Source organism: Salvelinus namaycush, chromosome 4 (assembly GCF_016432855.1).
Source record: "Salvelinus namaycush isolate Seneca chromosome 4, SaNama_1.0, whole genome shotgun sequence".
Classification (NCBI taxonomy): domain Eukaryota; kingdom Metazoa; phylum Chordata; class Actinopteri; order Salmoniformes; family Salmonidae; genus Salvelinus; species Salvelinus namaycush.
In genome coordinates, this window is record NC_052310.1 from 66,228,133 (window position 1) to 66,252,181 (window position 24,049).

The 24,049-nt window shown below is 42.6% G+C and overlaps 1 protein-coding gene across 1 annotated transcript in view; it reads left to right on the forward strand.

The window, feature by feature from the left end:
* fads6 (fatty acid desaturase 6) overlaps window positions 1-23,774 on the forward strand; it is a 29,478-nt gene extending 5,704 nt beyond the window's left edge. The window contains exons 2-6 of the mRNA XM_038990885.1: window positions 2,795-2,961; window positions 3,723-3,903; window positions 17,361-17,548; window positions 18,105-18,284; window positions 23,625-23,774. Coding sequence (XP_038846813.1) covers window positions 2,795-2,961; window positions 3,723-3,903; window positions 17,361-17,548; window positions 18,105-18,284; window positions 23,625-23,774 — 866 coding nt within the window. The remainder of the gene's footprint in view (window positions 1-2,794; window positions 2,962-3,722; window positions 3,904-17,360; window positions 17,549-18,104; window positions 18,285-23,624) is intronic.
* Window positions 23,775-24,049: the final 275 nt, after the last annotated feature.

Sequence of the window (24,049 nt, forward strand, 5' to 3'; positions counted from 1 at the left end):
ACCTTCCAAATGAGAGATCTGTGTTTTCAGAAATTTGGCTTCTGCTCAACCAGGGGCCCGCCCCTGTGAAGAGACCTGGGTAATAGACTTTTCAGACACACCCCTCTACCTCCACTATATAAAGCCAGTGACAAAAATGTAACTTCCTGTTCCGGGTACTCTAGGATGACGATCCAGGGTCAGAATGGTTCAGATAATCACTATAGATGAAGCCAACATCAGCATGGACTTTGATTGTGAATGGTATGAACTTTGAACTCGTATTCACTACAGAAGTGATATCTCCTAGCCTTGGAGTTAGCAACAGCTAAACGCAGGTTCGGAAGGACAGTCCAAGTATCCCGTCTAATACACACAACGTGTTCCCGTGACTACCAGAGACATTCTTCAAAGGACAGAGGACTCGGGTTGGCGACACAGGCCATCTACCACCAACCTACTGAAGCGCAGCTCAGAGTAAATATTCATTGCATTTTCCTCTTCAAATGGCAGTAATTTAGAATGCATAAGATAAGATTTACGATAGCACAGCTCGCCTATGCTCAAGTCTCCCGCGCTTTCACTAGGACTCCCCCCCTTTCCTTTGTGTAACAAGCTGTCATATCGATTCTGCCCGCTAGGGACGTTTTTCTGTATGACGTAATTTGTGATCAAGTTATGATTTAATTGTGTATATGTGTTTCTGTGTGATTAGTTAGGTATTTAGTAAATAAATAATTAAACCCAATTTTGTATTGCTGATTCAACTTGTTAGCTAGGATTCTTGCAGATAATCAAGGACTTACAACTTTCAGATGAGACTGAATATAATGACGATTAATGTGACGGCTATTTAGTAAAATATTACAAAATCTTTAAGAGTTTATTCGAAAGATAACAGCTCTATAAATATTCTTTCGTGGTGTCCCTCTCTAGTTAATTAATATTTACATGATTAGTTCAATCAGGTAATATTAATTACGGAGAAATAATTTTATAGAATAGCATGTCATAGAAATCAATCTGGCATAGTCAAAGACACGACAGCAGTATAGCAGAGGGTACACTTTCACAGAGAACAAAGGGATTTCTTCCACCTCACAGAACTTGAGGTACGAACAGATTTCATGTTCCGGAAAAAGTATAAAAGATCGGTGAAGATTCCAGCTAGGAACTGGTCCGTTTGTCACAACTTGGGAAACTCATGGGAGACTGTGTGGCTACATTACCATACCGCTGTTTATATAATAGCCTCAGATATGAGGTTTACATCTAATTGTTGTATAAGATGAATGAGTGAGTATGATACTGTTTGTATAATTGTGTAATATGATTTTGGACTGTTTAATGAAGAAAAATACAATTCCCTTTTGATTTGAACTAAATCCGAGGACCGCCCCTGAGCCCAGTTAGGGTCAGACATCCTGGGACAGCCCCTTTCTGCAATTCCGAATAAAAACCCAACTCTGAGAAATTATCACTAGACCATGTTTTTCTCCATTAGGAGGGGAACGAAGGTTGTGTACCATTGCTGAATCTTTTAACCATACCACGTGGTTAAACTCTTAGACTATACCGACAGAATAAGAACAAGTTTTTGATATTGATTACTAGTCTGCAGCTAGGAATTCGGTATCATTGAAGGCGAAGAACGACAACCGCCGAAACATCCATTCTATAACGAATGTCACTCTGAACTATCCACAATAACCACAACAGAGAGAGGGAGAGAGCGGACGAAACTCTCCAACAGAAACTAACTTTTCACCAGCGATCAAGACGACACACTGAGCGTAAATATATATATATTGATTGCAATTGTTCCCGAATGAGTGAGCGTTCATGTGTAAAGGATTAGCATGTCAATTGTTATAATTATGAACTCAGACGTGACTTCTTGGTCGACCCCCCCAATTCCCTTTTGTCTAACAAGCCGCCATGCCGGTTTAGCCCGCTAGGGCATATTCTCCAATCATTTCATGTAACCATTTTAAGGTTGTTTGTTTGTTTATGCATTTCTGTGAATTATTTAGTTAGTAATAAATAAATGATTTAAGACAATTGATGTATGGATGACTCATAGTGAAGACTGGGTTCGTGCAGATAACCAACAATTTACGACGTTTGGAATGAGACTAACATGAGGTAAAATAAATAAATCATTAATCAGAAGACTATCGATCAGATATGAAAATATCTGAAAGGTTATATTGGGAAATTATAACTTTGTAATCTGAATACTTTCCCTGGTGCCCCAACTTCCTAGTTAATTAGTTACGTTATTATTTAGTTGATCGCGTAATAACTAATTACAGAGAATCTTTGATAAAAACTATAAGTCTTCAATTTAATGATCGTAAAGACACAACACCAGGTAGTCCTGAGGCATGGTCCTAGGGCTCAGGTCCTCCGAGAGAGAGAAAGAAAGAGAGAAAGAGAGAATTAGAGAGAGCATACTTAAATTCACACAGGACACCGGATAAGACAGGAGAAGTACTCCAGATATAACAAACTGACCCTAGCCCCCCAACACATAAACTACTGCAGCATAAATACTGGAGGCTGAGACAGGATGTGTCAGGAGACACTGTGGCCCCATTCGATGATATTTAGAACAACGTGTAAACTTGTTATCCTTTGTTTGACTCCTATTCCCTCCCCTTGCCCTCATCCCTCTCTCCTCATCTCCTTGTCTCCTCAACCCCATCTCCCCCTCTCTCCTCATCCCCATCTCCCCCTCTCCTCATCTCCTTGTCTCCTCAACCCCATCTCCCCCTCTCCTTAACCCCATCTCCTATCTCCGTCTCTCCTCCAGCATTCCTGCTGCTTGGTTCATCCCAGGCCCTGGTGTTTGTCCTGGGCATGGTGCTGATGGGCGTGTCCCATGCTGTCATCACCATCAAGGGGACCCATCTGGCAAGTCACGGATCGCTGAGCGAGTCCCCTACCTGGGCCGATGTCTGGGCTGTGTTTTTCATAGAGGTAAGAGAGAGAGGGAGAGAGAGAGAGGGGATTGTTAAGGGAGGGAGGGACGGAGAGAGAGTGAACTTCCTGTTAGCCAAAGTGTTACATCAATGAATTCAGCCACAGTAGCTAAATCAAGCTGGATTGTTAATCTCTCTTGAATTTGGGTTACTTTTGTTCATTGACCCTACATTTTATCCTCTCACCAGACATTATATTACAGATGAGGACGGCAGGTAGCCTAGTGTTTAGGAGCGCTGGGCCAGAAACAAAATGGTCGCTGGATTGATTCCCCTTGACAACCATGTGAAAAATCAGTCAATATGCCCTTGAGCTAGGCACTTAACTCTAATTGCCCCTGTAAATCGCTCTGGATAAGAGTGTCTACTAAAATGTAATAACATAACTGCTGGACTTTGTCCTTAATTTGGCCTGTTTTTTCAAGCTAGTCATTCAGCTATCAGTCACTCACGTGTCAAGTATCTATGTTCATGACACGCTTGTCTGGATATCGATCCTCATGTCTGTGTCATTCTCTTCCATAGTGCCCTATGAAAATATAAACATTTTCTAGTGTTGTTTCATCACACATCTTGATCACAAGTCTGTCTGTCTGTCTGTCTGTCTGTCTGTCTGTCTGTCTGTCTGTCTGTCTGTCTGTCTGTCTGTCTGTCTGTCTGTCTGTCTGTCTGTCTGTCTGTCTGTCTGTCTGTCTGTCTGTCTGTCTGTCTGTCTGTCTGTCTGTCTGTCTGTCTGTCTGTCTGTCTGCCTGTGTACAGGTGTGTGGGTCGTTCACAGCGAGGGCAGGTGTAACAGGCCACATTAAGATGCACCATGCCCACACCAACGTGATCGGCCTGGGTGACTCCAGCACCTGGAAGATACCCTACCTGCCCCGGGGTGTATACCTGTTCATTGCCCCCCTGGCTGTACCTGTTATCACTCCTCTGGTGGCACTAGGTGAGGCACAGCCAGGGTCTGTGTGTATGTTTTTCCAGGTGTCTACCTGTTCACTATCTAAGACACATAATGCTCTGTCTCTGTTATGTTGCTGTTGTTTTGAAACATGAACATGTTGATACAGTGCTTTCGGAAAGTATTCAGACCTCTTGACGTTTTCCAAATTTTTTTCAGGTTACAGCCTTGTTCTAAAATTGATTACATTGTTTTTTTTATCTCATCAATCTACAAACAATACCCTATAATGACAAATCTACAAACAATACCCTATATACCCCAAAGTGTCCAAGATGGCATAGCAGTTCAGATGTCTTTTTTGTCCTCGTATTGTCGTGTCCTGTATACATATATATTTACACCTTTCTTCGCATATCTTTATATATTTTATTATCCAAGAACTCAACTACAAAAGCTTTCCTGCAACCTGCCTCACCAATTACAAAAAAAAGTATTGTTTACCTCAAATCTGAAAATCCACAGTGGAAGCTAGCCAGAGGCTAACCAGAAGCCGGCCGAAACTAGCCAGAAGCTAGCCGGAAGCTACCCAGAAGCTAACTAGAAGCTAGCCAGTAGCTGATCTGAAGCTGCCCAGAAGTTAGCCGGTTTGCTGGCTAGCGTTGGTGTTTCAGCTGCCCACGTTTTGTGGTCTTCAGCTATTCCTTTAGCTCGATAATCTATCGGCACTTTTGTGCAACGCGACTCGGACCGGAGCATACCGGGCCTATTTTTCTCAGTGTCCCCGGATTTCAGCCGCAGGCTCTGGACGTTTGCACCTTGATTTCGCAGCTAGCTAGCTGCAAACCGTGTGACTATTGGCTTACGTCGATCCCGGAGCAAACTTAAATTATTCCGGAGCTAGCCAGCTGAGGAGTTCCATCAGCCATTCCTGGGCTACAGTCACCTATCCGGACCCGTTTTTTATTTTTTATTTTTTTATTTATTTTATTATTATTTTTTATTTTTTTGTTGCTGCAGATGCGGAGCCCCATCGGGCCTTCACGACTGACTGCCGACATTATCTGCCCGAGGGAGTTATCCAACTGGCACCTCCGTCGCAACGTTACCTGAACGCTCATCTGGGGCCCGCTAATCGTTAGCTGTCTTATCGGCTGCTATCTGAATAAGTATATCGGACTATTTTTCTTGGGTCACTATATCTATTTTGCCAATTGGATTGATCCCCTCTACCACACGGAACCCCACTAATCTACCGACGGAAACGCACGAGGTGTCTAAAAATAGACTTCCATCCTATGCTATCTTGCTACCGATAGCCATCTACCCGGCCAGCTGTCTGGATCGCCGTGACCCCAACCAACCTCTACTCACTGGACCCTTATGATCACTCGATTAAACATGCCTCTCCTTAATGTAAATATGCCTTGTCCATTGCTGTTCTGGTTAGTGTTTATTGGCTTATTTCACTGTAGAGCCTCTAGCCCTGTTCACTATACCATATCCAACCTTTCAGTTCCACCACCCACATATGCGATGACATCACCTGGTTTCAATGATGTTTCTAGAGACAATATCTCTCTCATCATCACTCAATACCTAGGTTTACCTCCACTGTATTCACATCCTGCCATACCTTTGTCTGTACATTATTCCTTGAAGCTATTTTATCGCCCCCAGAAACTTCCTTTTACTCTCTGTTCTAGACGTTCTAGACGACCAATTCTCATAGCTTTTAGCCGTACCCTTATCCTACTCCTCCTCTGTTCCTCTGGTGATGTAGAGGTGAACCCAGGCCCTGCAGTACCTAGCTCCACTCCTATTCCCCAGGCGCTCTCTTTTGATGACTTCTGTAACCGTAATAGCCTTGGTTTCATGCATGTTAACATTAGAAGCCTCCTCCCTAAGTTTGTTTTGTTCACTGCTTTAGCACACTCTGCCAACCCGGATGTTTTAGCTGTGTCTGAATCCTGGCTTAGGAAGACCACCAAAAATTCTGACATTTTCATCCCTAATTACAACATTTTCAGACAAGATAGAACGGCCAAAGGGGGCGGTGTTGCAATCTACTGCAAAGATTGCCTGCAGAGTTCTGTTTTACTATCCAGGTCTGTTCCCAAACAATTTGAACTTCTACTTTTAAAAATCCACCTCTCTAAAAACAAGTCTCTCACCGTTGCCGCCTGCTATAGACCACCCTCTGCCCCCAGCTGTGCTCTGGACACCATATGTGAACTGATTGCCCCCCATCTATCTTCAGAGCTCGTGCTGCTAGGCGACCTAAATTGGAACATGCTTAACACCCCAGCCATCCTACAATCTAAGCTTGATGCCCTCAATCTCACACAAATTATCAATGAACCTACCAGGTACCACCCCAATTCCGTAAACACGGGTACCCTCATAGATATCATCCTAACCAACTTGCCCTCCAAATACACCTCTGCTGTTTTCAACCAAGATCTCAGCGATCACTGCCTCATTGCCTGCATCCGTAATGGGTCAGCGGTCAAACGACCTCCACTCATCACTGTCAAACGCTCCCTGAAACACTTCAGCGAGCAGGCCTTTCTAATCGACCTGGCCGAGGTATCCTGGAAGGATATTGATCTCATCCCGTCAGTAGAGGATGCCTGGATATTTTTTTTTAAATGCCTTCCTCACCATCTTGAATAAGCATGCCCCATTCAAGAAATTTAGAACCAGGAACAGATATAGCCCTTGGTTCTCTCCTGACCTGACTGCCCTTAACCAACAGAAAAACATCCTATGGCGTTCTGCATTAGCATCGAACAGCCCCCGTGATATGCAACTTTTCAGGGAAGCTAGGAACCAATATACACAGGCAGTTAGAAAAGCCAAGGCTAGCTTTTTCAAGCAGAAATTTGCTTCCTGCAACACAAACTCAAAAAAGTTCTGGGACACTGTAAAGTCCATGGAGAATAAGAACACCTCCTCCCAGCTTCCAACTGCACTGAAGATAGGAAACACTGTCACCACCGACAAATCCACTATAATTGAGAATTTCAATAAGCATTTTTCTACGGCTGGTCATGCTTTCCACCTGGCTACCCCTACCCCGGTCAACAGCACTGCACCCCCCACAGCAACTCGCCCAAGCCTTCCCCATTTCTCTTTCTCCCAAATACAGTCAGCTGATGTTCTGAAAGAGCTGCAAAATCTGGACCCTTACAAATCAGCCGGGCTAGATAATCTGGACCCTTTCTTTCTAAAACTATCTGCTGAAATTGTTGCCACCCCTATTACTAGCCTTTTCAACCTCTCTTTCGTGTCGTCTGAGATTCCCAAAGATTGGAAAGCAGCTGCGGTTATCCCCCTCTTCAAAGGGGGGGACACTCTTGACCCAAACAGCTACAGACCCATATCTATCCTACCCTGCCTTTCTAAGGTCTTCGAAAGCCAAGTTAACAAACAGATTACCGACCATTTCGAATCCCACCATACCTTCTCCGCTATGCAATCTGGTTTCAGAGCTGGTCATGGGTGCACCTCAGCCACGCTCAAGGTCATAAACGATATCTTAACCGCCATCGATAGGAAACAGTACTGTGCAGCCGTATTCATTGACCTGGCCAAGGCTTTTGACTCTGTCAATCACCACATCCTCATCGGCAGACTCGGCAGCCTTGGTTTCTCTAATGATTGCCTCGCCTGGTTCACCAACTACTTCTCTGATCGAGTTCAGTGTGTCAAATCGGAGGGTCTGTTGTCCGGGCCTCTGGCAGTCTCTATGGGGGTGCCACAGGGTTCAATTCTTGGACCGACTCTCTTCTCTGTATACATCAATGATGTCGCTCTTGCTGCTGGTGAGTCTCTGATCCACCTCTACGCAGACGACACTATTCTGTATACTTCTGGCCCTTCTTTTGACACTGTGTTAACAACCCTCCAGGCGAGCTTCAATGCCATACAACTCTCCTTCCGTGGCCTCCAATTGCTCTTAAATACAAGTAAAACTAAATGCATGCTCTTCAACCGATCGCTGCCTGCACCTGCCCGCCTGTCCAACATCACTACTCTAGACGGCTTTGACTTAGAATATGTGGACAACTACAAATACCTAGGTGTCTGGTTAGACTGTAAACTCTCCTTCCAGACTCACATCAAACATCTCCAATCCAAAGTTAAATCTAGAATTGGCTTCCTATTCCGCAACAAAGCATCCTTCACTCATGCTGCCAAACATACCCTTGTAAAACTGACCATCCTACCAATCCTCGACTTCGGTGATGTCATTTACAAAATAGCCTCCAATACCCTACTCAATAAATTGGATGCAGTCTATCACAGTGCCATCCGTTTTGTCACCAAAGCCCCTTACACTACCCACCACTGCGACCTGTACACTCTCGTTGGCTGGCCCTCGCTTCATACTCGTCGCCAAACCCACTGGCTCCAGGTCATCTACAAGACCCTGCTAGGTAAAGTCCCCCCTTATCTCAGCTCGCTGGTCACCATAACAGCACCTACCTGTAGCACGCGCTCCAGCAGGTATATCTCTCTGGTCACCCCCAAAACCAATTCTTCCTTTGGCCGCCTCTCCTTCCAGTTCTCTGCTGCCAATGACTGGAACGAACTACAAAAATCTCTGAAACTGGAAACACTTATCTCCCTCACTAGCTTTAAGCACCAGCTGTCAGAGCAGCTCATAGATTACTGCACCTGTACATAGCCCATCTATAATTTAGCCCAAACAACTACCTCTTTACCTACTGTATTCATTTATTTATTTTTGCTCCTTTGCACCCCATTATTTCTATCTCTACTTTGCACTTTCTTCCACTGCAAACCAACCATTCCAGTGTTTTTTTTAACTTGCTATATTGTATTTACTTCGCCACCATGGCCTTTTTATATTTTTATTTATTTTTATATATATTTTGTTTGCCTTCACCTCCCTTATCTCACCTCACTTGCTCACATTGTATATAGACTTATTTTTCACTGTATTATTGACTGTATGTTTGTTCTACTCCATGTGTAACTATGTGTTGTTGTATGTATCGAACTGCTTTGCTTTATCTTGGCCAGGTCGCAATTGTAAATGAGAACGTGTTCTCAATTTGCCTACCTGGTTAAATAAAGGTGAAATAAAAATAAATAAAATAAATATGCCTTAGCATACTGTAGATTCTACAAGAGTCTGAAACTTTATTGGAGGGATGCAGCACTATTCTTCCACATAGAAATTCCATAATTTGGTGTTTTGTTGATGGTGTTGGAAAACGCTGTCTCAGGCGCCGCTCCAGAATCTCCCATAAGTAGTGATGTTACGTTTTATACTGGAGCTCCGAGGCCTACATCGAAATCGCTAACGCCTCGATCACACCTACAAGGTCATTGTGCAAAATGGTATGTAGCCTTATCTGGATATGTGTGCAACAAAAGCTAAACATTCACCATCTGCTGCCATTTCTGTCAAGCTGTCTACACATACAATTTGTTTGATAAATCCAAAATATGCACCACACAGAACCAGTAGCGGTGTGTGGGTAAAATCACTGGGGAAGCCAAGGCAGAAAAAAACATGTGTTGTGATAATTGCGTTGTTTGCTCTACAACCTGTTAGTTCATATGAATTGCAACCGTAGCATATGCCTAAGGCCTAGACAATAAGAAGACACAGTGGCAGAACACATTTAACTACACATTTGTTTCATCACAAAACCGGAGAGCAACCTCTGTTCGGTGAAGTCCACAAAGCATATTGCATGTAAGAAACAGTTACATGACCTACAGCATGGTCAAGAAAGTTCATGTTTCCAACATTTTCAGACTAATAAACAACCATGGAGAGTTACTGCAAGTTGCAAAGAAAGCAGGATCTGCCTCCACTATTCCAGCACCATTTCAACTTCCACATTCCAAAATCATCAAATTACCTATGCTCTAATACAGCGACAACTAAATGATACCAAAAATGATTTAGTCCAATCAACGTAAGCTACAGTAAATATGCTGTCCATGGTTCAGATTTGTGTGTGTGTGCATTTGTGCAAGTAGAAAAAACATGTTGACTCACTCTACTTGTAGAGAAACGCCAATGCCATCCTCCTCTATTTCATGTTGAAGAAACGGACTATGACTTTTATTTTTTGTTGTCCTAGGCTACCTTGCTAAAATGCTTGGTCGCTAGCCTAATTTCCTTTCATGGGAAATGTTAGCTAGTTATTAACATTAGCCTTCTACATCTTGCTACATATTGAACTTCCATCCTCTCAGTCCAGGGGCACAATGTATTTTATGGTTGGATCAGAATCGCCATTATAATCATTGGCCAGTACGGAGAATTACAGTTGAAGTCGGAAGTTTACATACACCTTAGCCAAATACATTTAAACTCAGTTTTTCACAATTCCTGACATTTAATCATTGTAAAAAGTCCCTGTCTTAGGTCAGTTAGGATCACCACTTTATTTTAAGAATGTGAAATGTCAGAATAATAGTAGAGAGAATGATTTCTTTCAGATTTTATTTCTTTCATCACATTCCCAGTGGGTCAGAGGTTTACATACACTCAATTAGTATTTGGTAGCATTGCCTTTACATTGTTTAACTTGGGTGAAATGTTTCTGGTAGCCTTCCACAAGCTTCCCACAATAAGTTGGGTGAATTTTGGCCCATTCCTCCTGACAGAGCTGGTGTACCTGAGTCAGGTTGTAACGCTCGTCGTTAGGTGGAAGAGAGGAGGACCAAATTGCAGCGTGGTACGTTTCCATATTTATTGGAATACTTAACAAGACGAACAAAACAATAAACAGAAAATGAAACTAACGACGCCACAGACCTGAACATGTGAACATAGAGACAACGAACGCAACGAACAGGAACAATCACCCACAAACAAACAGTGAGAACAGCCTACCTAAATATGGTTCCCAATCAGAGGAAACGTAAAACACCTGCCCCTGATTGAGAACCATATCAGGCTAGTTGACAACCCTAAACCAAACATAGAAACACATAACATAGAATGCCCACCCAGCTCACGTCCTGACCAACTAAACAAGACTAAACAAAGGAAATAAGGTCAGGAATGTGACACAGGTTTGTAGGCCTCCTTGCTCGAACACGCTTTTTCAGTTTTGCCCACCAATTTTCTATAGGATTGAGGTCAGGGCTTTGTGATGGCCACTCCAATAACATGACTTTGTTGTCCTTAAGCCATTTTGCCACAACTTTGGAAGTATGATTGGGGTCATTGTCCATTTGGAAGACCCATTTGCGACCAAGCTTTAACTTCCTGACTGATGTCTTGAGATGTTGCTTCAATATATCCCCATAATTTTCCTCCCTCATGATGCCATCTATTTTGTGAAGTGCACCAGTCCCTCCTGCAGCAAAGCACCCCCACAACATGATGCTGCCACCCCCGTGCTTCATGGTTGGGATGGTGTTCTTCGGCTTGCAAGCCTCCCCCTTTTTCCTCCAAACATAACGATGGTCATTATGGCCAAACAGGTCTATTTTTTGTTTCATCAGACCAGAGGACATTTCTCCAAAAACGATGATCTTTGTCCCCATGTGCAGTTGCAAACCGTAGTCAGGCTTTTTATGGCGGTTTTGGAGCAGTGGCTTCTTACTGGCTGAGCGGCCTAACAGGTTATGTCGACATAGGACTCCTTTTACTGTGGATATAGATACTTTTGTACCTGTTTCCTCCAGCATCTTCACAAGGTCCTTTGCTGTTGTTCTGGGATTGATTTGCACTTTTCGCACAAAAGTACGTTCATCTCTAGGTAACAGAACACGTCTCCTTCCTGAGCGGTATGACGGCTGCATGGTCCCATGGTGTTTATACTTGCGTACTATTGTTTGTACAGATGAACTTGGTACCTTCAGGCATTTGGAAATTGCTCCCAAGGATGAATCAGACTTGTGGAGGTCTATAATTTTTTTCTGAGGTCTTGGCTGATTTCTTTTGATTTTCCCATGACGTCAAGCAAAGAGGCACTGAGTTTGAAGGTAGGCCTTGAAATACATCCACAGGTACACCTCCAATTGACTCAAATTATGTCAATTAGCCTATCAGAAGCTTCTAAAGCCATGACATCATTTTTTGGAATTTTCCAAGCTGTTTAAAGGCACAGTCAACTTAGTGTATGTAAACCTCTGACCCACTGGAATTGTGATACAGTGAATTATAAGTGAAATAATTTGTCTGTAAACAATTGTTGGAAAAATGACTTGTGTCATGCACAAAGTAGATGTCCTAACCGACTTGCCAAAACTATAGTTTGTTAACAAGAAATGTGTGGAGTGGTTGAAAAACGAGTTTTATTGACTCCAACCAAAGTGTATGTAAACTTCTGACTTCAAATGTAAGTAAAACCACAAGTCCAAATCCCTACCTCCATCTGTGGCTAATTTAGGATAGGGCCAATTTTAGCTAGCTAGCTACCAGAGGACAACAAAACAACAAGATGTTTCTATCGATGACGTATTTCTCTGAAGCTTCCCTGAAAGCTTCAGGGAAGTCCTCTGGTAGCTAGCTAGCTCACTCAGTTTAGCTCAATGCAGAATGGCTATTATTTTATTTAAAAAATGTATTTCAAGGGAGGCCAAATGCTCGCTGGCTTTCCTTGCATTCATTACCTATGAGGCAAAAATGTCATACTCTTTATGACCAGACTGCATCAGATAGATGGCCTACACATTCAGAGACAAAGGGGTGCTGTTTTGCTTTCTCCGGTGTGATACATTCAGAGATTAAATAAATCATTTTATGCTTTTTTCTTGGTAAAATTTGAAAATTGCAATGCAAATTGTCCGGGAAGCCATTTGATTACCTGTTCAGGAGTCTTATGGCTTGGGGGTAAAAAACTGTTGAGAAGCCTTTTTGTCCTAGACTTGGCACTCCGGTACCACTTGCCATGCGGTAGTAGAGAGAAGAGTCTATGACTGGGGTGGGGTCTTTGACAATTTTTAGGGCCTTCCTCTGACACCGTCTGGTGTAGAGGTCCTGGATGGCAGGCAGCTTAGCCCCAGTGATGTACTGGGCTGTACGCACTACCCTCTGTAGTGCCTTGCGGTCGGAGTCCGAGCAATTGCCGCACCAGGCAGTGATGCAACCAGTCAGGATGCTCTCAATGTTGCAGCTGTAGAACCTTTTGAGGATCTGGGGATCCATGCCAAATCTTTTTAGTTTCCTGAGGGGGAATAGGCTTTGTCGTTCCCTCTTCATGACTGTCTTGGTGTGTTGGGACCATTCTAGTTTGTTGGTGATGTGGACACCAAGGAACTTGAAGCTCTCAACCTGCTCCATTACAGCCCCGTTGATGAGAATGGGGGCATGCTCGGCCCTCCTTTTCCTGAAGTGCACAATCATCTCCTTAGTCTTGGTTATGTTGAGGGATAGGTTGTTATTCTGGCACAACCCGGCCAGGTCTCTGACCTCCTCCCTATAGGCTGACTCGTCGTTGTCGGTGATCAGGCCTACCACTGTTGTGTCGTCTGCAAACTTAATGATTGTGTTGGAGTCGTGCCTGGCCATGCAGTCGTGGGTGAACAGGGACTACAGGAGGGGACTGAGCATATCATCCAGAAGGCGAGGTCAGTACAGGTACATCAAAGCTGGGACCGAGAGACTGAAAAACAGCTTCTATCTCAAGGCCATCAGACTGTTAACAGCTATCACTAACATTGAGTGGCTTCTGCCAACATACTGACTCAAATCTCTAACCACTTTAATAATTAAAAATTGGATGTAATAAATGTATCACTAGTCACTTTAAACAATGCCACTTTATATAATGTTTCCATACCCTACATTACTCATCTCATATGTATATACTGTACTCTATACCATCTACTGCATCTTGCCTATGCCGTCCGGCCATCGCTCATCCATATATTTATATGTACATATTCTTATTCATTCCTTTACACTTGTGTGTATAAGGTAGTTGTTGTGAAATTGTTAGATTACTTGTTAGATATTACTGCATGGTCGGAACAAGAAGCACAAGCATTTCACTACACTCGCATTAACATCTGCTAACCATGTGTATGTGACCAATAAAATTTGATTTGATTTGAGCTTTGAGGGTACTATGGTGTTGAACGCTGAGCTGTAGTCAATGAATAGCATTCTCACATAGGTGTTTATTTTGTCCAGGTGGGAAAAGGCAGTGTGGAGTGCAATTGCAGATTGCATCATCTGTGGATCTGTTTGGGCGGTATGCAAATTGGAGTGGGTCTAGGGTTTCTGGAATAATGGTGTTGATGTGAGCCATTACCAGCCTTTCAAAGCACTTCATGGCTACAGATGTGAGTGCTACGGGTCTGTATTCATTTAGACAGGTTGCCTTCGTGTTCTTGGGCACAGGGACTATGGTGGTCTGCTTGAAACATGTTGGTATTACAGACTCAATCAGGGACATGTTGAAAATGTCAGTGAAGACACCTGCCAGTTAGTCAGCACATGCCCAGAGCACATGCCCTGGTAATCCGTCTGGCCCCGCAGCCTTGTGAATGTTGACCTGTTTAAAGGTCTTACTCACATCGGCTACGGAGAGCGTGATCACACAGTCGTCCGGAACAGCTGATACTCTCATGAATGCCTCAGTTTTGCTTGCCTCGAAGTGAGCATAGAAGTGATTTAGCTCGTCTGGTAGGCTCGTGTCACTGGGCAGCTCGCGGCTGTGCTTCCCTTTGTAGTCTGTGATAGTTTGCAAGCCCTGCCACATAAGACGAGCGTCGGAGCCGGTGTAGTACGATTCAATCTTAGCCCTGTATTGACCCTTTGCCTGTTTGATGGTTCGTCGCAGGGCATAGCAGGATATTTTATAAGCTTCCGGGTTAGAATCCCGCACCTTGAAAGCGGCAGCTCTACCCTTTAGCTCAGTGCGAATGTTGCCTTTAATCCATGGCTTCTGGTTCGGGTATGTACGTACAGTCAATGTGGGGACGACGTCCTCGATGCACTTATTGATAAAGCCGGTGACTGATGTGGTGTACTCCTCAATTCCATCGGAAGAATCCCGGAACATGTTCCAGTCTGTGACAGCAAAACAGTCCTGTAGTTTAGCATCTGCTTCATCTGACCATTTTTTTTATAGTCACTGGTGCTTCCTGCTTTAATGTTTGCTTGTAAGCAGGAATCAGGAGGATAGAATTGTGGTCGGATTTATCAAATGGAGGGCGAGGGAGAGCTTTGTACGGGTCTCTGTGTGGAGTACAGGTGATCTAGAATTTTTTTCCTTCTGGTTGCACATTTAACATGTTGATGGAAATTAGGTAGAACTGATTTAAGTTTCCCTGTATTAAAGTCTCCGGCCACTAGGAGCGCCGCCTCTGGCTGAGTGGTTTCCTGTTTGCTTAAATTAGTTCTACCTAATTTCCATCAACATGTTAAATGTGCAACCAGAAGGAAAAACATTCTAGATCACCTGTACTCCACACAGAGACCCGTACAAAGCTCTCCCTCGCCCTTCATTTCCTTATACAGCTGACTAACTGCGGTCTTAGTGCCAGCATCCGTCTGTGGTGGTAAATAAACAGCCACTAAAAGTATAGCTGAAAACTCTCTAGGCAAGTAGTGTGGTCTGCAATTTATCACAAGATACTCTACCTCAGGCAAGCAAAATCTAGAGACTTCCTTAGATTTCGTGCACCAGCTGTTGTTTACAAATATGCACAGACCGCCCCCCCTCGTCTTACTGTTCTATCTTGCCGGTGTAGGGTATATCCCGCTAGCTGAATATCCATGTCATCATTCAGCCACTATTCCTTGAAACATAGGATATTTCAGTTTTTGATGTCCCGTTGGTTGGATATTCGTGATCGTACCTCGTCTAATTTATTGTCCAATGATTGCACGTTGGCGAGTAATATTGACGGTAACGGCAGCTTTCCCACTCGCCTTCTGCGGATCCTTACGAGGCATCCCGCTCTGTGTCCTCTGTACCTGCGTCTCTTCCTCTTGCTAATAACTGGGATGTTGGCCTTGTCGGGTGTTCGGAGAATGTCCTGTGCGTCCTGCTTGTTGAAGAAAAAATCCTTGTCTAATCCGAGGTGAGTGATCGCTGTCCTGTATCCAGAAGCTCTTTTTTGCCGTAAGATACGGTTGCAGAAACATTATGTACAAAATAAGTTACAAATAATGCAAAAAACTCCCACATAATAGCACATTTGGTTGGGCGCCCGTAAAACTGCTGCCATTTCTTTTGGCGCCATTTTAGAAGAGACCTCTTCTACTTTTATTTATGAGAGGTATTGACATGTTGAATGCACCGAGCTGTCTGTCTGAACTATAAGTGACATGCTTGTCACTTATGAACATTTTGAACATCTTGGCCATGTTCTGTTATAATCTCCACCCGGCACAGCCAGAAGAGGACTGGCCACCCCTCATAGCCTGGTTCCTCTCTAGGTTTCTTCCTAGGTTTTGGCCTTTCTAGGGAGTTTTTCCTAGCCACCGTGCTTCTACACCTGCATTGCTTGCTGTTTGGGGTTTTAGGCTGGGTGTCTGTACAGCACTTCGAGATATTAGCTGATGTACGAAGGGCTATATAAAATAAACTTGATTTGATTTGATTTGAACTACTGGCACACAGCTCGGACACCCATGAATACCCCACAAGACATGCCACAAGAGGTCTCTTCGCAGTCCCCAAGTCCAGAACAGACTATGGGAGGCACACAGTACTGCATAGAGCCATGACTACATGGAGCTCTATTCCACATCAAGTAACTGACGCAAGCAGTAAAATTTGATTTAAAAAACACCTTATGGAACAGCGGGGACTGTGAAGCAACACAAACATTGGCACAGACACATGCACAGACACACACGCACGCACGCACGCACGCACGCACACACACACACACACACACACACACACACACACACACACACACACACACACACACACACACACACACACACACTGTAGATATGTGGTGGAGGAGGGGCCTGAGGGCACACAGTGTGTTGTGAAATCTGTGAATGTATTGTAATGTTTTAAAAATTGTAGAAACTTAATTTTGCTTGACCCCAGGTAGAGTAGCTGCTGCTTTGGCAGTAGCTAATGGGGATTCATAATAAATACAAAATACAAATACAAAAATCTACACTGATTGAAGTGTATTTAACAAGTGACATCAATAAGGGATCATAGATTTCACCTGGTCAGTCTATGGCATGGAAAGAGCAGGTGTTCTTAATGTTTTGTACACAGTGTATATGCAACCCTTTTTTTCATGTTGTACCAAGTAGATTTTTTTTCACTTCGGAATTACCTATCCCAAATGTCTTCAATTGCATTACAAACAATTAAATACATGAAATGGCATCAAACACTTGGAGACCATGGGTTTAATGTATTTGATACCATTCCACAATACCGCTCCAGTCTTTACCACAAGCTCGCCCTCCCCAATTAAGGTGCCACCAACCTCCTGTGGTGTGTTGTAACTGACTGTGTCTGTCCCCGACAGTGACTGTATCTAACTGAGTTGTCTGTGTCCCTCTGTTATAGGTCAGCTGAAAGAACACTCAATGGGCCAGGCCCTGAGGACAGTCCTGATGGTGTTCCTGGGGTTGTATGCTCAGTACTGGCTGTTGATCCATGTCTCTGGGTTCCAGTGTCTTTACAGCACCCTCCTCTGTATGCTGCTCTGCAGGGCTATGTTCTCCCTGCCCTACATACACGTTAACATCTTCCAAGTGAGAAAGCATGTACACACATTGATTTAGGCAAGCACACACACGCACCCTCAGCAAAGTATATAATCAATGGGTAACTGATGTTTTGGCTAGTATTATTTGGCTAGTAGGGAGCACCAGTTATGAAGGAAAAAACATCTCCTCCAATATGTTGTTTCTCCATTTGTGTTACTATTGATGGCAGCAGTCTTGTCTCCATCCTCCCCGGTACTCCCACTGTGGGTGCCTGCTTGTATTTTGTCCTATTTCACATATGTACAAGTGTGTATTAATGCACATGTGAATTTGACCCTGTACTGTTAAGACCATTGTAGAGGCATTTAACTGAATGGTGGGTCCATAGAGATAGAATAACATCTGTCTTTGGGTAGACCTCCCGCAAACAGATTATGCCAGACTCTGCATCTCATCTTCTACTACATTGCAAATGTGTCCAGGGCAGCAAAATCATGCCGACAGTTTCTCTCTGGGTATCTTTCCATTCAATGAATCAGTGGGGGCTCACACACACACCCACACACCTTTCCATTAAACCGTTCTCTCCTGTTCTGTACAGCACATCGGCCTGCCTATGTTCTCCCCGACCTGTCGGCCCAAGAGGATTTACCAGATGACCCACGGGGTTCTGAACCTTCCTCGGAACCCCCTGCTGGACTGGATCTTCGGACACTCCCTCATCAACTGTCACGTGGAACACCACCTGTTCCCCTTCCTCTCCGACAACATGTGTCTCAAGGTACAATGCAGACAACGTGCACCTCAATACAATACAACATGTATCTCAAGGTACAATGCAGACAATGTGTATCTCAACATACAACGTGTCTTAAGGTACAATACAGACAACCAGGGTTGGGGTTAATTCCAATTATATTTCTAATTCCAAATTTAATTCTAGAATTCAAGCAGGAAGTGGAACATTTTATTGTAATTGAATTGAAATTGCAGCAATCTACATTTTTTTAATTGGAATTTAATTAGAATTTAGACTGTCTTAATTTGATTTAAAATTGTACATTTGAATTGAACAAGAACCGTCCTTGGAATTGGAATTTAGACTGTCTTCATTTGATTGAAATTGTACATTTGAATTGAACAAGAACCATCCTTGGAATGGAAATGGAATTTAGACTGTCTGAATATTTATTGAATTGGAACTGAAGAAGAAACCATCCTTGGAATGGAATTGAAATTGAATTGGAATTTAGACAGAATTTTTATTGGAAAATAAAAACATGGAATGGAATGGAATTTTATTTTAGAATTTTAAAACTGGAATTGTGTTGTAATTGTTCAAATTCCAGTTACTGGAGGTGATGCATTTAGCATTAAAATTGAATACAAATTTTGTTTTCAATCGATCAAGTAATTATAATTGGATACGCACATTACTAATATATACATAACATCTATATAATTATATACAATTTCTTTATGTTTACCAATGAGGAGTTGACATGCAAAAAAATTCTGGTTAGGTTATTTTGATCCATTTAAAGAGATAGTTCACCCTAATAACATATTGGTTTCCTTACACTTAAGCAGTCTATGAACTATTACATTGTAATTTTGTAATTTGGGTGAGCTTAAAGGTGAATAATGGAAAATTTCAAAAATGTGGAGACGGGAGCAATTGCGGCCTGCAATTTGGGGCATTCCTGCATGTAGAACCCCACTTTATACTTCCATTGGTCAGTATTTAAGCTAGGACAGGCGGGAGGGGCGCTCCAGTACAGTAGGTGGCGTTAATGCATAATATTGTGGATGCCAGCCACCGATAGCTAGCGGTAGCTAGCCGCCGATAGACAACGGTAGCTAGCTAACCGTACATCGGTAGACAGTGTCCTTCGTCCCTGCCTGTCGGGCACTGTTTATGCAGGAACCAATGGGATGCTTGAGGGGGGGTTGTTCATGAAGGACCCAATGGGATGCGAGAGGGGGGGGGCGTTCTTGCAGATGAAGGAAGGCCCACATGCAGGAACGCCCCGAATTGCGGGCTGCAGATGCACACTATTGAAAATGTGTCTGTGTTCCTAAACTCCTCTGACTCATTGTTGGACTGTCTGTCAAAGTGCGCACCTCTCTCACAGGGAGAGTGAGGTAGAGCGAGAGTGAGAGCTACGTCACAGGGTTATACGATCCCCCACTCACTGCAGTGCTAGATAGAACTTTGTGGAATAACACAAATGTACGACATAAATATAAAAGTTCTGTCACAGCGGAAATACTATACTGAACAAAAAAACATAAATGCAACATGCAAAGATTTTCTAAGATTTTACTGAGTTACAGTTCATAAGGAAATCAGTCAATTGAAATTAATTAATTAGGCCTTAGTCTATGGATTTCACATGGCTGGGAATACAGATATGCATCTGTTGGTCACAGATACCTTAAAAAAAAGTAGGGACCTGGATCAGAAAAAAACAGTCAGTATCTGGTGTGACCAGCATTTGCCTCATGCAGTGCGACACATCTCCTTCACACACAGTTTATCAGGCTGTTGGTTGTGGCCTTTGGAATGTTGTCCCACTCCTCTTCAATGGCTGTAAGAAGTTGCTGGATATTGGCGGGAACTGGAACACGCTGTCAAACATGTCAATCCAGAGCATCCCAAACAAGCTCAATGGGTGACATGTCTGGTGAGTATGCAGGGCATGCTCACCAGACATGTCAGCTTCCAGGATTTGTGTACAGATCCTTGCGACATGGTGCCGTGCATTATCATGCTTAAACATGAGGGGGTGGCAGCGGATGAATGGTATGACATTGGGCCTCAAGATCTCGTCACGTTATTTCTGTGCATTTAAATTTCCATAGATAAAATGCAATTGTGTTTGTTGTCTGTAACTTATGCCTGGCCATACCATAACCCCACCGCCACAATGGGGCACTCTGTTCACAACAGTGACATCAGCAAACCACGTGCCCACATTCCTGCAGTCAGCATGCCAATTGCATGCCAATTGCACTCTCCCTCAAAACTTGAGACATCTGTGGCATTGTGTTGTGTGACAAAACTGCACATTTTAGAGTGGCCTTTTATTGTCCCCAGCACAAGATGCACCTGTGTACTGATCATGCTGTTTAATCATCTTCTTGATATGCCGCACCTGTCAGGTGGATGGATTATCTTGACAAAGTAGAAATGCTCACTAACAGGGATGTAAACAAATTTGTGGCCAAATCTTTTGAGAAATAAGCATTTTGTACGTATGGAAAATGTCGGGGATCTTTTATTTCAGCGTATGAAACATGGGACTAACACTTTGCATGTTGCATTTATATTTTTGTTTAGTGTAAATTCCGGAAGTCCAATCGATTGTGAGATATGGCATATACATTTTATATGAAACATTTGGGTCGCGGGTTCACAATTGTACCTTCTATGAAACCTCTGCCAAGCAAGGAGGAAAGGAGCCAACCTAATCCCGCCTGCCACTGCAACCCCATTGGACATAATTTCACCTGCCAATCAACATTGTCCATCTTCCCTCTGACTGTATTCTCGTTGCATCGTGGGATCAGATAATTATGGCAAAATATATCTACTAAAATGAGAGTGAAAGACGAGTGTGTGTGCAACATAACGTCCACTTCATAGGATAACACAGTATATGGGCTAAAAGTCTATTTTATGTAACAAATGTTTAATTAGATTGGAACTTTACTACAGTAGCCAGCTGACAGCGACATAGCCGCGTTAAGTAGTTTGGGGTGGGGGTGCTGGAAAAATGTTTTTTCCCCCGTTGCAGACGGCTATATAGGTCTACTAATATAGGACTATTAAAGGCCCAGTGCACTACTTTTGTGAAAAAATATATATTATTAAAAATATACATATTTCTTTTTCAGGGGGTGCTGCACAGTGGCGATTTTGGCATGTAAATCTTGGTGGGGCAAACTCATTTATTTTTATTTTTATGCATGCCAGCAAAGCCCCTACACAACACAACACTAAAAAATACATTAATTGGACTTTAACGGTGACAAACGGTGCCCGCAAACTGTTAGGGCCTACATAAAGCTATCCCAACAGCAGAGTCCCAACACCTTACCACTCTTACACCTGGCTATCAGCAGAGCCTTGTCTGGCAGCGAAACAGTTCATTCATCCTCATTTACTGCCTTAAAAAAACACAGATGATATGGTTGACTTGCTTAAACAAATGTGGTTTCTACTGACAATTGAGATGTACAAACTATGGCATAAGTGGACGACGAGCGGATAAGAGGCAATCCGTAATTTCGATTAAGACATTATTAATGAGCGAGCTAGGACAGACATTATTCCGTGACTTTTAGATTACTTTCACCTTAATAAGAGGCATTAGATGAAGACAAAAATGTATGTTACCAATTGAATGACATCTATTGCAGGATAAATAAATGTTAAAGTTTACAAAGCTGGTAATATATGGATGATATATTTTACTTTATGGGTTGGTTATGTAGGCTTCTTCTAACCAATTGCTTTCTACTAATATAATAATACGATTAAATGATATCTTTACATTAAAAACCAAAGTCTATCAGAATTCCAATCATTCCAATAAATATTATACTCATTGATCTTCAAGAATAGAACTTGGACATATGGAAGTATAGGTAAGCCTAATTGTTTTACCTGAGCATGACCTAAGGACTTATTAGCCAGCCCTACTCTGATGTTTATGATTTTGTTGTCATGGAGGCCTGATTGGGCTCATTGATTTGAGTTGAAAAATAAATGCTGCGCTCATGGAATGGCATGATTTGAGTACTACTGAAAAGTGCTATTTACATGTGAAAAATGAATGCCATATGCTGCATTTGCTATAGGCCTATTGTTTACCTTTTTGTTGGTGACACTTTGATATCTTGATACTATGCAGCTGTTTAAAGGGCAAATCCACAGATGAAACAACAACCAAATGGTCACAATGACTCTGTTTTGGTAAAAAGCTGAGGGATGGGCCTGGAGAAATGTAACCACTCTCAGATTATTAGACAGAGCTATGGATCCAAGGACTGAACATCCGCGATATCAAAAGTACTCAATTAGTACTTGGTAGCATTATCTTTAAATTGTTTCACTTGGGTCAAACATAAAAATGTTTGACCCAAGTTAACAAATTAAAGGCAATGCTATCAAATACTTATTAAGTGTATGTAAACTTCTGACCCACTGGGAATGTGATGAAAGAAATACAATCTGAAATAAATCATTCTCTCTACTATTATTCTGACATTTCACATTCTTAAAATAAAGTAGTGATCCTAACTGACCTAAAACAGGGAATTTTTACTTGGATTAAATGTCAGGAATTGTGAAAAACTGAGTTTAAATGTATTTGGCTAAGGTGTATGTAAACTTCTGACTTCAACTGGATGTACGTGTAACTGATAGATCCACACACACTCTCACACACACACACGCACTACATGTTAATGTAAGTAAAATGTAAAGTTTCTTTGTCTATATTGTCTTTATCGTTATGTGTCGGACCCCAGTAAGATTAGCTGTCGCAATTAGCGTCGGCTAATGGGGATCCTAATAAATCAAATCCATGATCACGTCACCAGAATAAGACCTTTGATATTTATTGGAATGGAGCATCAAGCACGTCACTTTGCACATTGACCACCCTGTGAAGTTCATCATAACTTATTTAATCTGTAGCCTAATAAACTGTATGCTTTCCCTATGAGTCGTAGTGTGAGGACCACACAACATGTCATTGCGTGACTCCAAGTTTACTTCAATATTATGGTTATTACATCAATATTTGAGCATAAAAGCATTTCCACTGACATTTCTCGCACAATTCATTTTACCGAAACAAAAAGATCCCACCTTGTCTAAAGTATTTTGTTTTGTCAACATTCGTAAAGTTTATCTGACATATACTTTACTTGCATAAAAAGGTTGGATGGAAACCTGGTTACAGAAGCTTCTTTCAAGAAAATGACATTCACTTTCACCTCTAAATTATGTGGATCTTTGTGAGAACTGTTGATGTAGAAAATGGCTTTATAAAATAAATGTTGTTGATTAATATGAACCCTTTTCCTTTCCTACCTCCTCTCCTCTCAGGTAAAGCCCATCGTGTCCCAGTATCTGAAGGAGAAGGAGCTCCCATACCAGGAGGATAGCTACCTCTCCCGTCTGCAGCTCTTCTTTCACAAGTACCAGGAGCTCATGGTTTTCGTCCCACCCATCACAGAGCTGGTGGGGGTGCAGTAATGGAGCAGAGAGGTGGAGGATGAGGCAGAGGACAGGAAACAGGGAATATACCATCTACTAACCCATGCTGCTGTGTGTAGTCACTGAATTAAGAGACTGCTACCACTGTCCTACTGTATCTAGGAGGATCATTCTTTAAGTGCACAAACTCCAACTAACTGACATTAACATAGCAATATACAGTGGGGAGAACAAGTATTTGATACACTGCCGATTTTGCAGGTTTTCCTACTTACAAAGCATGTAGAGGTCTGTAATTTTTATCATAGGTACAC